The sequence below is a fragment of the Pelmatolapia mariae genome, linkage group LG6 (assembly GCF_036321145.2).
Source record: "Pelmatolapia mariae isolate MD_Pm_ZW linkage group LG6, Pm_UMD_F_2, whole genome shotgun sequence".
In the NCBI taxonomy this organism is placed as follows: domain Eukaryota; kingdom Metazoa; phylum Chordata; class Actinopteri; order Cichliformes; family Cichlidae; genus Pelmatolapia; species Pelmatolapia mariae.
The window spans coordinates 4,539,923-4,554,432 of record NC_086232.1 but is presented as its reverse complement, the minus strand read 5'-3'; the positions used below and the strand labels follow the sequence as shown (position 1 = coordinate 4,554,432).

At 40.3% G+C, this 14,510-nt stretch overlaps 1 protein-coding gene across 3 annotated transcripts in view; it reads right to left on the bottom strand.

Moving 5' to 3' along the window:
* The window catches only part of LOC134628873 (atlastin-2-like), a 44,483-nt gene extending 32,434 nt beyond the window's left edge, over positions 1-12,049 (bottom strand). For 2 of the 3 annotated variants that reach the window (XM_063475673.1, XM_063475674.1), the window contains exon 1: positions 11,656-12,049. In XM_063475673.1, the coding sequence (XP_063331743.1) occupies positions 11,656-11,716 (61 nt within the window). In that variant the 5' untranslated portion in view covers positions 11,717-12,049. The remainder of the gene's footprint in view (positions 1-11,655) is intronic. The other variant, XM_063475672.1, reaches the window with a different exon arrangement.
* Positions 12,050-14,510: the final 2,461 nt, after the last annotated feature.

Genomic DNA, 14,510 nt, shown 5'->3' with positions numbered 1-14,510 from the left:
TTGTCATTGATAACAATGACTAGGAAAATTGCTCAACATCTAATTTTATTGATGTGTCATATTACAGAAACACTTATATGGTTTAAGAACTACAATATACTACAGAAATACATGGGAGAGTATCGCCTTGACTGCCTGCCAAGACTACACTCAGTACTAACAAAGAAAAATGTAGCGTGACCATTAAAACACAGCATAACAGGAGGGTGGAGAAGATGGAAGAAAGATGAAAGGGAGACTTTGAAAAGTGTGTGAGAGTATCACAGTCATCCTGCGAATGCAACGCACAAGTACTTAAAAGATCAGTGCCCTGGAGCTGTGACGTCAACTCTGAATAGGCACATTTGAGGAAGTTAAATTACTGTGACATTTTTATTAAATGGGAGGTCTGGATTTTCCAATAATATGCGACTTTGATAATACAAAGTTGTCTGTAAACCTAGCCAAAATCCACAAACAAATACTTTATTAGTGGAAGATGATATTTACCCATAACTTTACTCTACATGGTTCTACTCAATGGAACAAGAGAACCATTATCAGAAATAGAAAAACACTTGATATAGAAACAGTTTGATGATAATGGTATTTTTATTAATCACCATGACATGACCATGGTAAATTTTTACAATTGGAAGCATTCCAAGACAAATTTTACATACAATATTCTTATTGTCATTACAAATTGTCAATGCCATTACAAATTGTCAATGTCATTACAAATTGTCAATGCCATTACAAATTGATCAAATACATGACTTCTCACGAGAAAGAATGAAAGAAACAAAAAAAACAAAAAAAAAAAGGGGTGGGGGGTCGGTGACAACAATATAATCTCTAATAAATGTTATAAATATGAGAAATGGCCAATACCTCCAAAACACAGACACTTTTCCAATTTCAATTCAGTTTTATTCATGTAGTTCCAAATCAAAACAGCAGTTGCCTCAAGGTGCTTTATATTGTAAGGTAAAGATCCCAATCTCTCTCACAACAGAGAAAACCCCAAAAAGCTTGCTCATCAACACCTTATGAGCAAGTGCTTTGACAACAGTAGGAAGGAAAAACTCCCTTTTAACAGGAAGACACCTCCAGCAGAACCAGGCTCACAGGGGGCAGCCATCTGCCCTGACCAGTTGGGGTAAGGGGAAGAAGACTGGGAAAGGACAAGCTATTGAAGAGAGCCAGAGATTTATAATAAATAATAACGAAATGCAGAGGTGTATAAACAAAGTGAAAGGGGCAACTGAAGAAGAAACACTCAGTTTCTTCTACAGTTTTGACTGCATTTGCTCATGGGAACCTCCCAGCAGCCTAGACCTTGCAATGTAACTAAGGAAATATTTAGGATCACCTGATCCAGCCCTAACAATATGTTTATTAAAAAAAAAAAAAGGAAAACAAATATTTTGAGTCTAATCTTAAAAGTAGAGATAGTGTCTGTCTCCTGAATCCACAGAAGAGGGGCCTGAAAACTGAAGGCTCTGCCTCCCATTCTACTTTTAAATATTGAAGGAACCACAAGTAAGCAGTCTGAGAGCAAAGTGCTCTGATGGGGTGATATGGTACTATAAGGCCATTAAGATGGGACCTGATTATTCAGGACTTTGTGTAAATTCAATTTTAGGTTCATTTTAAAATAATCAACAACTGTTATTCAGCTGCAGAGACTCTAAAAGATTTGGTTTTGAAGTTTGTTTGTTTTGTTTTTTTTACTGTTAATGCTATCCTTTCAGATTTTAACATAAGACTCAGGTGTTATAAAACTGAAGATTTAAACAGTTTTAGATACATTATGCACTCTCAAAGCACTTTGTTTGAATAAAATGTTAGATTGAAAAACACAGCAGCAGAAGGTATCACAGAAGTGTGATTACTTCTTTTAATTTAATAACATGATCCAGAGTCCACATAATCAACAGATTGACCCTGGAGGCAGGGCCAAGGCGGTTCTCTGGGTCCAAAGGTTAGGAGAAGCTTCATGCTTATTTTTTTATTTATTTATTTATTTTTATAAATCACACCTGTCCTGTGCCAGATGTTCTGTTGACCCACTGAGAAAGACATTATTTTTGTGACATCAGGAGGACTGACGCTCATCGCAGGGATCAAACAGGACTCATAATCTTCACCAGCAGCTCCCTCAGAGGGAAGTCTTCAGACCTCCACTATCCGCTCGGCCAATAAGATGGACAAACCCAACATGTCATGAACAGTGTGTTCATCAAGAGTGAACACATAACATGATTTTTCTGTTGTTGTTTTCTGGATGGTGCTGAGGGCAGCTCCTGTAATTACAAGGAGATAAGAATCATTACAAACTGTAAAATGTGAAGTGTATCTCTCAAATCTGAAATAAAGTGGTCAGAATTCAATGGTGGTCACCTGCAGGAAAACAAGAGACAAACACACATTATTAGCAGTGTTTGAGCTGCTGCCCGAGTACTGGACAACATATTAACCTCCTAGGACCTGGCGTCCACATATGTGGACATCACATTTTGGGTTATTTAGACCAAAATATTTAATTTTGCTCTACAAGGGCCTGATATCCACTTACGAGCACATTATACTGCTACTGTTCTATCAAAATTTTAAACGAATATCCTCATATGTGGCTCTCATTTTTCTTAGGAACAAAAATCTGGTAAAAAAAATAAATAAATAAAATCTGGTAATTCTTTGTTTTTACATTCATCAGGACCCAATCAGCCCAAATATCAAAGAGAAATTAAAAATGCATGCCGTGGAAGAGTTCGGGTCTTAGGAGGTTAATGCTTCACATCATTTCTCTCTAGCGATATAACATGTACAGAGTACTGAACATTTAACTTTGTGAACAACACCTAATTAAGAACAATTCAGCCCGTTTTCTGTGGGGGGGTTTTTGTTTTGCTCTTTTAAACAAGAACACTTGAAGCAAACTCAGTTGAAAAAAAATCTCTCTCACTCTCTCATATCTCTCTCTCCCCCTTTCATTCCACTTTCAAACCTGTGGGCGGTCTTTATCCTTCAAGCTTAGGTCATCTACCAGAGGCCTATGAGCTTGAGGGTCCTGCGGAGTATCTTTGCCGTTCCTAGGACTGCGCCCTTCTGGACAGAGATATTGGTGTTGTCCCAGGGATCTGCTGGAGCCACTCACCTAATTCCTGACGACTGCTGCATTCCATAGTCAGTATCTGTAATGATCTCACTGAGGGGGCTCAGGCCTATGCAGAACAGCAGTGGGTAGATCCCGCACTTGATGGTGGCTTGCGCTATAGATTTGAAGTTGGCCTCTAGTGTTGTTTGCCACATCACCAGTGAGTTCCTGATGAAGGCTGTTAGGGTCCTGTTGATCTTGTACAATTCTAGGAATTCCAGGATCCAAGTGTGAGCCATCAAGTCATAGGCCTTCTTGTAGTCAATCCAGGCAGTGCACAGGTTAGTCAGCCTAGTCTTGCAGTCTTGGCAAACTGCCCTGTCAACCAGTAGCTGGTGTTTTGCTCCTCTGGTACTCCTAACAATTCCTTTATGTGCCCCGCTCATGTATTGACCCATGTGCCTGTCCATCTTAGCTGCCATGGTGCCTGACAGAAGCCTCCACGTGGTACTGACGCAAGTTATTAGCCGGTGGTTGGATGGGACTGGTCCTTTGGTTCATTTGTGTAGTTAGGCGCTCACTGACAACCTACTGGCTTCTTCAGCCAGTGGGTGGGGCCTGGTGGCAGTCCAACTCTTCATACTGGAGACCCTTTTCTTAAATGTCTGCCACTGTGATGGTTACTGGACCCTGTTCAGGGATAGTGCAGTGGTCTGCTTTTAGATTTACAAGCCACTGAGCATCGCCGTTATGTGTTGAGTCCTTCTCTCATATGCTCTTCCAGTATTACTCAGTCTCCAGCCTTGGTGGTGCTGTTCTCATATTGTTCCCCTGCCACTGAGAGCACACCTTGGATTGTTCTGTGGGGAACAGCTAGTTTATTCTCCTGCCTTCTATTTCTCAGCTGCTCGGTATGTAACAGCGGCACATAGAGGAAGTGGCTGACTTCCAAATGACATAGCATTTGGGTGGTACCTCATCAATCTCTAGCCGTGAGAGCAGTTCCTTCTTCCGAATGTTGGAACACTGAGCTACTAGTTTCGCCATCAATCTGGATGCTGGGTATGGAAGATTCCATAGGTCCCTCATCCTATTCATGCAACCCTTTCCACTGGGGTTACTTATGTAGCAGCTTCCAACAGCGCCCTATTTTTGTCTCTTGCCCACTTATTTTGTCTTGTTCCACTTGTCATCTGTGTGTCCTGCTTACTCAACACCTGACGCGGACCTTGTTATGGAAGGCGACAGATCAAAGAAGTGAGGAGGGTGGTTGGCCAACTATCGGAGCTACAGAAAGGGGAAATTAAGAAGCTGCCCAAGAAGTATAGCAAGCTGCCCATAACCGAGGCCTTAGAAACTGCCAAGTAAAAACTGAGCCTTTTCCAGCCGCTTCAAGAGGGTTAGGGTTAGACAAATAGAAGGCAGGAGAATAAACCAATGTCAGTGACAGGGGAACAGTATGAGAACAGCAGCAAGGCTTGAGACCGAGCAATACTGGAAGAGCATATGGGAGAAGGACGCAACACATAATGGCAATGCTCAATGGCTGGTGGATATAAAAGCAGACCACAAAACCCTACCTGAACAGGGTCCAGTAACAATCACAGTGGCAGACATCCAAGAAAGGGTCTCCAATGTGAAGAGTTAGACAGCACCAGGCCCTAACATGATTCACTCTTACTGGCTGAAGAAACTGACTGCACTCTATGAGAATCTAACAGTGCAAATGAAGCAGCTGCTAATCGAGACACTTACAATGGCTAACTGAAGGCCGGACAGTCCTGTACCCCAAGGATCCTTAGAAGGGTCCAGTTCCATCAAATTACGGGCCAATACCCTGCCTCAGTACCCCATGGAAGCTCCTGTCAGGCATAGGGCTGGGCCATATCATACCGTTCACAGTAATACTGGTATAATGTTGGGCAACGGTAAGAAAATGAAATATCGCGATAGAATATGGGTAAAACGCGCATGAGCAGTGCCTTTGTTTTCATACGCACAAGGCGGTTATGCCTTGGTTATGCTGAGGATATGTCAGCCAATTTCCACTGGAAATGCCTTTTGGTTAAACTGTCAGCAAGGAATTTGCATTTGCACTGTTAAATTTTTAATTAAAAAAAAAACAGCTGCTTGTTTAAGTGAAAATACATTGATGGGTTTTTTTTTGCACTAATAAAGTTGTGGAGTTGTAAAGTATTTTGTCTAGTGTCAATTATATCGTCAGTTATATCGTTATCGCAAATTTTCAAATGTACATCGTGATAAATATTTTTGGTCATATCGCCCTGCTCTAGCCAGGCATCATAGTAGCTAAAATGAATAGGCATATGGCTCAACACATGAGAGGGGGCACATAAAGGAATTGGCAAAGCTACTGGCAGACAGAACAGTTGTGCTAGACTCCAAGACCAGGCTCACCAACCTGTGCACTGCCTGGATTGATCATAAGAAGGCCTATGACTCGATGCACCACAAATGGATCCTAGCATGCCTAGAACTGTACAAGATCAACAGGTCCCTAACAGCCTTCATCAGGAACCCAATGCAGATGTGGCAAACAATGCTAGAGGCCAACTTCAAGTCCATAGCACAAGTCACCATCAAGTGCGGGATCTACCAAGGAGATGTTCCGGTTCTGCATAGGCCTGAACCCCCTCAGTGAGATCACTATGGATACTGACTACAGAACGCAGCAATTGTCAGGAATTAGGTGAGTGGCTCCAGCAGATCCCAGGAACAGCATCCAATATCTCTGTCCAGAAGAGCGATGTCCTAGAAACGGCAAAGATACTCCGCAGGACCCTCAAGCTCCCAGGCCTCCGGTAGACTACGGAATGCAGCAATAGCAATGCAGAGATAGAAGCCACTGTCATCAAGACATGGAAGCTCCTTACCACGCATGTAGGGTTTCACCCCAAATCTAGCACCCTGAGACTGTACGGCTAAGAAGGAAGGAGGCTGGGGACTAGTGAGTGTCAGTACCACAGTCCAGGATGAGACAACGAATATCCACAAGTACACCAGAAAGATGGCCACCACCAATGTGCTGGTGAAATGGGAGCAAGAGGAGGAACTATCATGGAAGCACAGGTCCCTGCACGGTATGTACCACCAACAGATGGAGGAAGTGGCTGACTTCCAGTAGCTGGACATAGCTAGACTGAAAGATAGCACAGAGGTACTAATCATGGCAGAACAGGAACACGCTCTATGCACAAGATCTATAGAGGCTGGGGCCTCTATCACAACAAGCAAGACCCCCAGGTACAGGGCTCTGTATAGATACCCCTGCTTTCCTATTATAATCCTGTTTCTTTTAGTTCGTGAACATCAGCTGTGTAAGACACAAACAGAAATCAGAAACTGGGACTGATTTTACAGGCTGTATTGTGAGAACATTTTCGATCTTCAGTAATTCTTCTTCTGTTAAAACTGAATTAAATCCATCATCAATGAGGGTTTAAAGTGCATTTTCTTTTATTAATTTGGTGTTACTGTCATTAAGATGTAAGAGAGACACAAAAATGCTGCCATTTGCACATAATTTATAATCAGCTCTCCAAGAGAACTGAAGGAGAGTCTAACTTGTTGCTCTTACAGAATAATACTCATAAAAAGTACAGTAACTGTCATGTTAGTTAGTGACTGAGCAGCTAGAGTGGCATTTCTCCATTGCTCTTATAAACAGTTTTAGTGCCTGATCTTCAGCTGCAGGTCTGAACATCTTTCCATTGAGTACAGCAGCAGAGCTCTGACTGTATAGCACTGACTTTAATGTACATTCAAGCTCAGAGTGACTTGTTTAGTCAAGGTATATTCATTCACATGCACGGATTAGCTACCAAACACGGCTTTCCCCAACAGATGACTGCTCAACTAAGCTAGCTAGCTCAGGATGTTAATTTCTGATTAGCTTACAAACACACATTCAACTTACCGAAAAAGTGCAGTTAGGTCTCTGGTCCTTCTGTCGGTTAATCCAGTTTACTGCAGAACACCTCATGCTGTCAGTTTGAAACAGTCGTGATTTTGGAAAGTAAATGCTGGCCCTCCTCTCAGCGTCCTGGCTCTATCAGCCATTCCCGATTAGATATAGGCAAGTTTCTCTGTAACAACAGTTGCCAGTCAAAGCTGTCATGATGACGTTGACCCCAATTTGACAGCATTAAGTTATTAACTAGAATCCAACTTGTGAGAGAGGAGACCCCTTGAACAATGAGAATTGCTAATAATGACATAAAGCATCTTTGTGAAAAATCTGATAACATGGAGGAGGCGGGGTTGACCTATACTGGAGCCAGACACCAGGGGACGTCCTTGTTTTCTACAGTTATTGATTGGAAACATTGGTTGAGTGACTTCAAATTCATATGTTTCATGGGTCATTATTTTAATTGGCTGGGGAAGAGACAGCAGGGTGACATTTACAGCTGGGCAACTTGAGCAGGTGAAGCAAATATGCACTGTAGCCTGGAACAAGAGGTATGCCTACAGGAAGCAAAGATTAAAGGAGTGAATAAATAATCGTTGACTAATAAAAATTAACTGACAGATTAGCCACAGACTGACTTCCAAAATAATCTTTACGTGAATATTAGAGAATATAGAATATTAGAGTATTTAGAGAATAAAATAATTAATTGCCTTTTATTTATGGGAAAATGCTAACAGTTCTAAACAAATGCAATACCATTATTGGCATTTTCAAATAAATGCATTAAACTAAGCACTCTTTACAGTGTGAATATGTTCTATATAGCATGGCTGTAGTCTTGAAGGTTGAGTCTCCTCGCAGGAATCAATAAACTGGCAGTCAGAAGTGAAAGACTGCTGGATGGGGGAAAAACCCTGTCTAATTCTAGAGGCCTCAGCTTTCCTCTTGATTATAGTCCTCTAAAGGAATTATTGCTATTACGGAACTGCAGGCCTGACCTGAAGTGTATAGTAAATAAAACCACTATTTACAAAAGTCAGTTTTAACCTTTGGATGAGTAAAGCTCCTTGTATGGCAGCAGTGATGCTTCACTGACCTACAGATCCACTTAGATTGAATAGAGACATGTAACCAGGACAGATTTAACTCTTTGGGTGACCTGGTCCCCATTCAATTTGTCATAGAAGCAGTGAGCAATTTATATCAGCCAAATATGAATTTCTAACTAATTTTGCTTATGCTGATATGAAAAAGACAGTACATGCTTTAACGTTCTACTTACGAGGGCCAGCAAATCAGAATAAAGTTAACTGAAAGGGAGGAAGACATGTAGAAACTCTTTGTTTCAGATATTTGATAAACTCAGAGGGGTCACTGAGGTATAGCATTAGACAAATGAAGATCATCTGAACTGTGAATAATGCAAAGCTATTAATGTATCCAAGCATAAACATACTGTACTCTTCTGGATGAAGATTTCAAAGAGATCCATTTATTAATATCTATCATCCATCTCTCTCATACTGTATTTATAATCTAAAACTTCAGTTATGTTTTACTAATTTTATATTTATAGATAGGTAGTAGAGTAAGAAAGTAAAGTAAGATTATAAATGGCAAAGAGAAAAAGAAATTGAGTAAATGAATTTCGTTAAAAGTCAAAGTTTATGTAAAATGACTAAAAACATATTTACATTGTTAAAAAAAAAAGGTTATCTTTCAGTTATTGTGAACTGCTTGTGAAAAATGTAATTTCCTGCATATGATGGGTGAAGGTAGCACAGGGTGGGAGAGAAGAGGAAAAGTAAAACGAGCGCAAAGAGACAGTGTGCGATGACACAGAGCAGGTGGAGAAGTTAGCTTGTTTTCAAGTATTTTCAGTGAGTGAGTTCAGACTTTTCGTCAAGAGAAGTCACAGTTTGTGTCTGTACCCATGTTGGCAAGACACGGTAAAGTTTCAGCATGAAGCTGCTGGACAGGACAGTGTATTTTGTTTTCTGCTGCTGGTGTAATTATTAAGATAGAGCAAGGCTAACACAGCCATTTGCTAAAAAGGACTACTGTAGACTGCCATTTCACCAACTTTGCCACCAGACTGCACATGGTTGTTGGGAAATGCAGTAAATCTATTAATCTAGGCCTGATTTGTAAAAGGTGGATGGGCTCTGCCTCGAAAAGGTGGATGGATGGGTTCAGTCATTCGGGAGGGGTTCAGAGTAGAGCTGCTACTCCTCCACATCAAAAGCAGACAGGTAAGGCTGTCATGTCATAGGTAGGACAGGGCATATCCTACTGGAAGCAGACCCTGGTGTACACACAGGACACGCTGCAGAGAATACGTCTATTTGGCTGGCATGGAACACCTTGAATGGAGGAGGTGGCAAAAGGGAGGTCTAGGCTTCCCTGCTGCTGTCCCATGACCAGACTTCAGATAAGTGGAAGAAAATGGCAAATGATTTATTGTTTGGTTATTTTAGATTTCAACTTTTATTGAAGTGATTGTCATGAATTTTTCGAACAGCATCCATCATTCATAATGCATGGCACAACGCACCACACTTCTCAGTCACAGTTTTAGTTTTTCAGATGTTAATCTGTCATATTTTATTAATACATGAAAATCTTTTGTAGCAACATGTTTTCATATCATATTTAATTGAAGTGTTTTGAAGTGTTAATTTGAGGTTCAACTGAAGTGTTTTTCTTTTTTGTTGTCTGTCTGGAGTATAACTTATAATGTTGCACAATGCAAGGTGCCACACAGTTAAGCAACTTGAGTCAATATTGAAGAATGGGATTAATGATTTAAAATACCTTTGTTGTTAGTGTTTCTTAAATTTAGACTTAGAATAATAATAGTAATAATAATTCAGTGTTCAACCTAACAGCCCCAGATCAGCACCACTGAGTTTTACTGCCCCACATACACTTATTTACTTTTAGCTTTTATCCTCACATTTTAAAATATTAACTGTTTTATTAACGTTTTATTCATTTAAATTTAAATCTAAAAAAAAATAACGCTATGGAACCCTGAAAATAAACAGTCTACATGCCACGCCCCCTTTAGATTCACCCTTTCAGCAAGTTGCCCAATTTAAACATTTCTCCAGTGTCTGTCCTTTGCTATTAAAAACACATTAGAAACTATATTCAGTCAAAATTCTGCTAATCTGTCTTAAAGTGCTTCTATGAAGAAGCCCAGGACTTATCGGAGAATAACAAAACCAATAACCACACCCTAAGAATTCCCATTAGGATCTGGCAAATCAGTACAGGTCTATAAGCATCAGTGCTGTTGCAATACTCAGTCTGAACTTGAATCTGTCGAGATAATAAATATACCAGTACAAATACATACAAATCACATGACATCTTTAACAGCAAACAGTTCCAGCTTCTTCTTCAATCACATAAGAAACTTTGTGCTTAAAAACAGTGTAAAGAACAGTGAAGGCTTTTTGATATTACAGTCCACCAACACTCCCCAAACAGGAGTTAGTAAACTTTAAAAATCCAACATTTCCTAAACAGCCAGCTCAGGGAAACCAACATAGCTGTCCTGGCATCCTTGAGAACCTTGTAAGCAGATTATTATGAACTACTCTAACCTGATACTGGGTGTCTTTCACGAGAACCATGATAGCATTGCTTATGCGTTTTCTTTTTTCAGTGATAGGCTAACAACTACTGGCAAGTAATTCTTTGAAGCGCCACAGCTAAATAGTAGAGCATTCCAGTATTAAGGTAAACTGACCTCACTGCTTATTCCTTCTTATTCCTGCTTATTCCATTAAATCGTTGACTTCCATTTGAGACCAAGGGTGCACAATCTGAGCTCTTGCAAAAACAATATAAGTTTCGTCGATACTAGAGAATTAAAAAGTTGAATTTTTCAATTCAGATCTTCATTTACAAATGTTAATTTCATGAATTTCTTAATAAGAGAGGAAAGCCATTTCAACTGGCAATTTTAACTTTAGTTGGAATTTGAGGTTAATTTGTAATGTGTGTACCCTAAGGCCTAAGGCATAAAGCTATATTACATTTGTAACGGTGTCCGCTGTTAAAGCGCCCCGTTATCCAGTGCGTCGTACATTAGCCTAGCTAAAATTACACAGCAAGTTAAGTTAGCTAGTTGCTAGATAATAGACGAATACGGGCTTCTATTTACTGTACATTGACAGATCGGTTTAGCGGTTGTTATAATGATATGTTCTACAAGAATGAACATCAGCTCAAGGGGTAAGCAGTAGCAGGAACAACCAACACATTCAGCTGCAGGTGAGGGCAGCTGAGTGGCTTCACACCGGCTTTATTATAACAACACACTGCACAGCGAGAATGAGTCGTCCCCGGCTCAAAGAACGCACGCTCAGTGTCATTATCAAAACAATACAATCAAAACAATACAATCAAAACAATCTTTTCAGTGATATTTTATCGGTCGAACACAGCGGGAAGCTCAAATTCGCAATAAGATGCGAAACAACGGCTGAGGCGAATATTTGGCGAAGCGGAGCGCTGCATTGTCATTTCATAACCGTTGTTATCTATCAAACGCACACAAACACACTGCGGTTAAAACCGCACAAAACTCTTCTTACTAGAATCTTTCAAGTCTCAGAGCATTAATTACCTTCTTTAAAGATGCTGCTTTTATGACTCCGCTGTTTCAACCTGCTCTTCTCAGCCGCCATCTTTCTTAACCTGCAAATATCGGCAGACCGCTCTGACGTCACCGAACTCAGAGCGGCAGTGATGTCCGTGGGGTCCTAAAATACACAACCGGCCTGTTCCTCGTGTAAGTTGGCTTCTGTTCTGCAGCCCTCACTTTCCATGGTTTTATGGCAATATTCCTAGGTAGAATTAGACACCTTCTTTGAGAAGGGAAGTGGACTCAACAGCAATGTTCCCTCTAAGCTGCGCACGTGCGCAATTGCGCACTGCTGGCACGGTCTCTGCGCACAGAAAATCTGCGTTGCGCACAAAAAAAATCTAACCTGAATTGAAATTAAAATTAATACTTTAACAATTCTGTTTTGCAGTGTTAGTCAGTAAGTGACTGGCTGCTCCCATATGGGATTAGAACGATGCCACCTTATCCCATAGTCCTGCCAATGATGCGATTCACATTCGTATATGCGCAGCCAATCAACGTCGTTGACAGGCTATGACAGCGTCCTTATGTGCCGACACCGGTGTTTGAGCTAGCAAAGCGGCGTGGCTGATGTGGAGTGAAGCCACGTTAGATGTAAGCAGGACAGACGGAACAATTGACGGAAAAAGTGTGGACTTTATACCAGTTTTTAAATTGTGTTGATAGGCCACGTAAAACCAGAGTTATGATAAAAAATATATGCAATGTTTGGTTTTCTTCCTGAATACTGTCGTTGTTTATATTTACTGCGGGAAGAAACGGTAAAAACGGCGTTTTATAAGAAAAAAGGCTCGAAAGCCTGTGAGCAAAAGCAAACCCCACCCCCTCTTCCTTTCCTGTTCGTCCAAAAAAGTACCATGTCGACCAATCAAAAAAATGATATGGCAACGTGGCATCTAGTTGTTAAGAAACGGGGGGAAGTTTTAGGAGTGACGGCGGTGTTTTGAGATGTGAGAGATTTGAGACGTTTAGCGCAAATCTTGTGTAGTTAGTGTGTAGTGTAGTCAATAGTTTTGTTGTGTGTGTGTCAGAACAATGAGACGACTGCTGAATGTTACAGGTGTTACAGGAGTGATACATCTCCTGTTGTCAGGCCTGCAGGCATCAGGCTGTTGTTCTCCTTTATTTCATAGTGGACACAAATTATTTTTTGGAGTGGCACAAATAATTTGTGTGGCATCAGATTTGATGCAGAACAGCTGATTGTTCTGTAAATAGTTTGAAATGTTTATTTAAAAATGCATTGACTGCATTTAAAAAAATAGCTGCAAAAAACTTTGTTGTTTGCCAAACTGAGTTACTTTTTTGAGGAGTAACTATATAATTAATTGCCCAACATTGGTCATTATATACTGTATTTTGCAGACAGAGAGTAACAGGACTCTCTCCCAGACCACAGACTCATAATACAAGTCAGAGCTTTATAAAAAAAAAGAAGAAAAAAAAGAAAGTTGTGTTTTCAAAATTGGAGTTCAAGTTATTTTTACTTCCAATAGTGTTAACATACTACACAGGACAATGACTAGATTTTTTAAATTTTCATTGTAAGTGGGCTAAAGCAGTTAATTAAAAGTAGTCTAACATAAATGTAAATGCTGTAATTTGATTATTTTAATAAACATGTAACTTGGATGGATTCGACGCTGGCGTGACCACAGTGCACACGTCTAATGTCGCTCACAGTGGTCCAAGGGATCGCTCAGGGAGTTTGTGTGTTCGCTCAGACACATGAAAAATTAGAGGGAACATTGCTCAACAGTACCTCAAATTTCGGTTTCTTTAAGTGGTCAAAAAGTGGATCCAAAAGTGATCAAGCAACATTGAATGTCATTGTTAGAAACTTAATAGCAAAAATTAACTTGTTTAGATCCTGATTTTTTATTAGCTATCTTCAATTTTGAAGACCCTTTGAATGACATTCAGGTGTTGTTTCTTCTTGGTTAGCTGTTTAATTAAAATGTCTAAACTTTTTACAGGTTTTAAATTGTAATGCAGTGCTTTTCTGTTTTGCGCGTACTATCAACTCTGTTTCTGAGTCTATGCTCCTACAGCATTCATTGAGGCCATTTTCTTTTTAAAGTGTTGTAATGCTTCGTATCTTGTCTTTTTAATATAAGCAAGCCCCTAAAAATAATCAGTGGTCATCCTCTCTTTTTTGGGGCGGGGGGGGGGGGGGGGGGGGGGGGGGGGCTCACATGAACTAAAACATAACAAACTGGCGGGGACAGAAATACGTAGAAATGTACAGATTATGGACATTTTAATTTTAAAACTGTTTCAGAAGGTAGTGCTGATACAACTGAAGTCATTGCATTGCAAAGTTGAGTTTTCTTATCACTAGAGTACTTCAAATACGCCCAAATCATCCAAGCTTCAACAGACTACATTGGATGCAGCTTGAAGGAGAAGTGTACAAAAGCAGGACAAAGAACAACAAACCTCACAGTCAAGTGGATAGCTACAAACTGCATTGCTGAAGATGTCAGTGTGAGGAATGTTCTTAGAATAGTAACAAATGACAGCATGTATGAGCCTCTTTCAAGACACACCATCACAATAAGTGTATACGTTGTATAAAAAGTGGAGCACTATGAAAGTGTCGGCTTTACAATGTGCACCAGCTGTTGCTCTCTCTGGAGATCAGTGGATGATACTGGGTAACCATAATTACCCCGGAATTACAGTACAGTGGAACCCCGACTTACGAAATGAATTCGTTCCAGAGGGTCTTTCGTAAGTCAAAATATTTGTAAGTCAAAGCACCTTTTTCCATTGCCTTTTGACTATGGCGATGCTGGCTACATTATATTGATGAATAGTAGGGGTAAATGGAC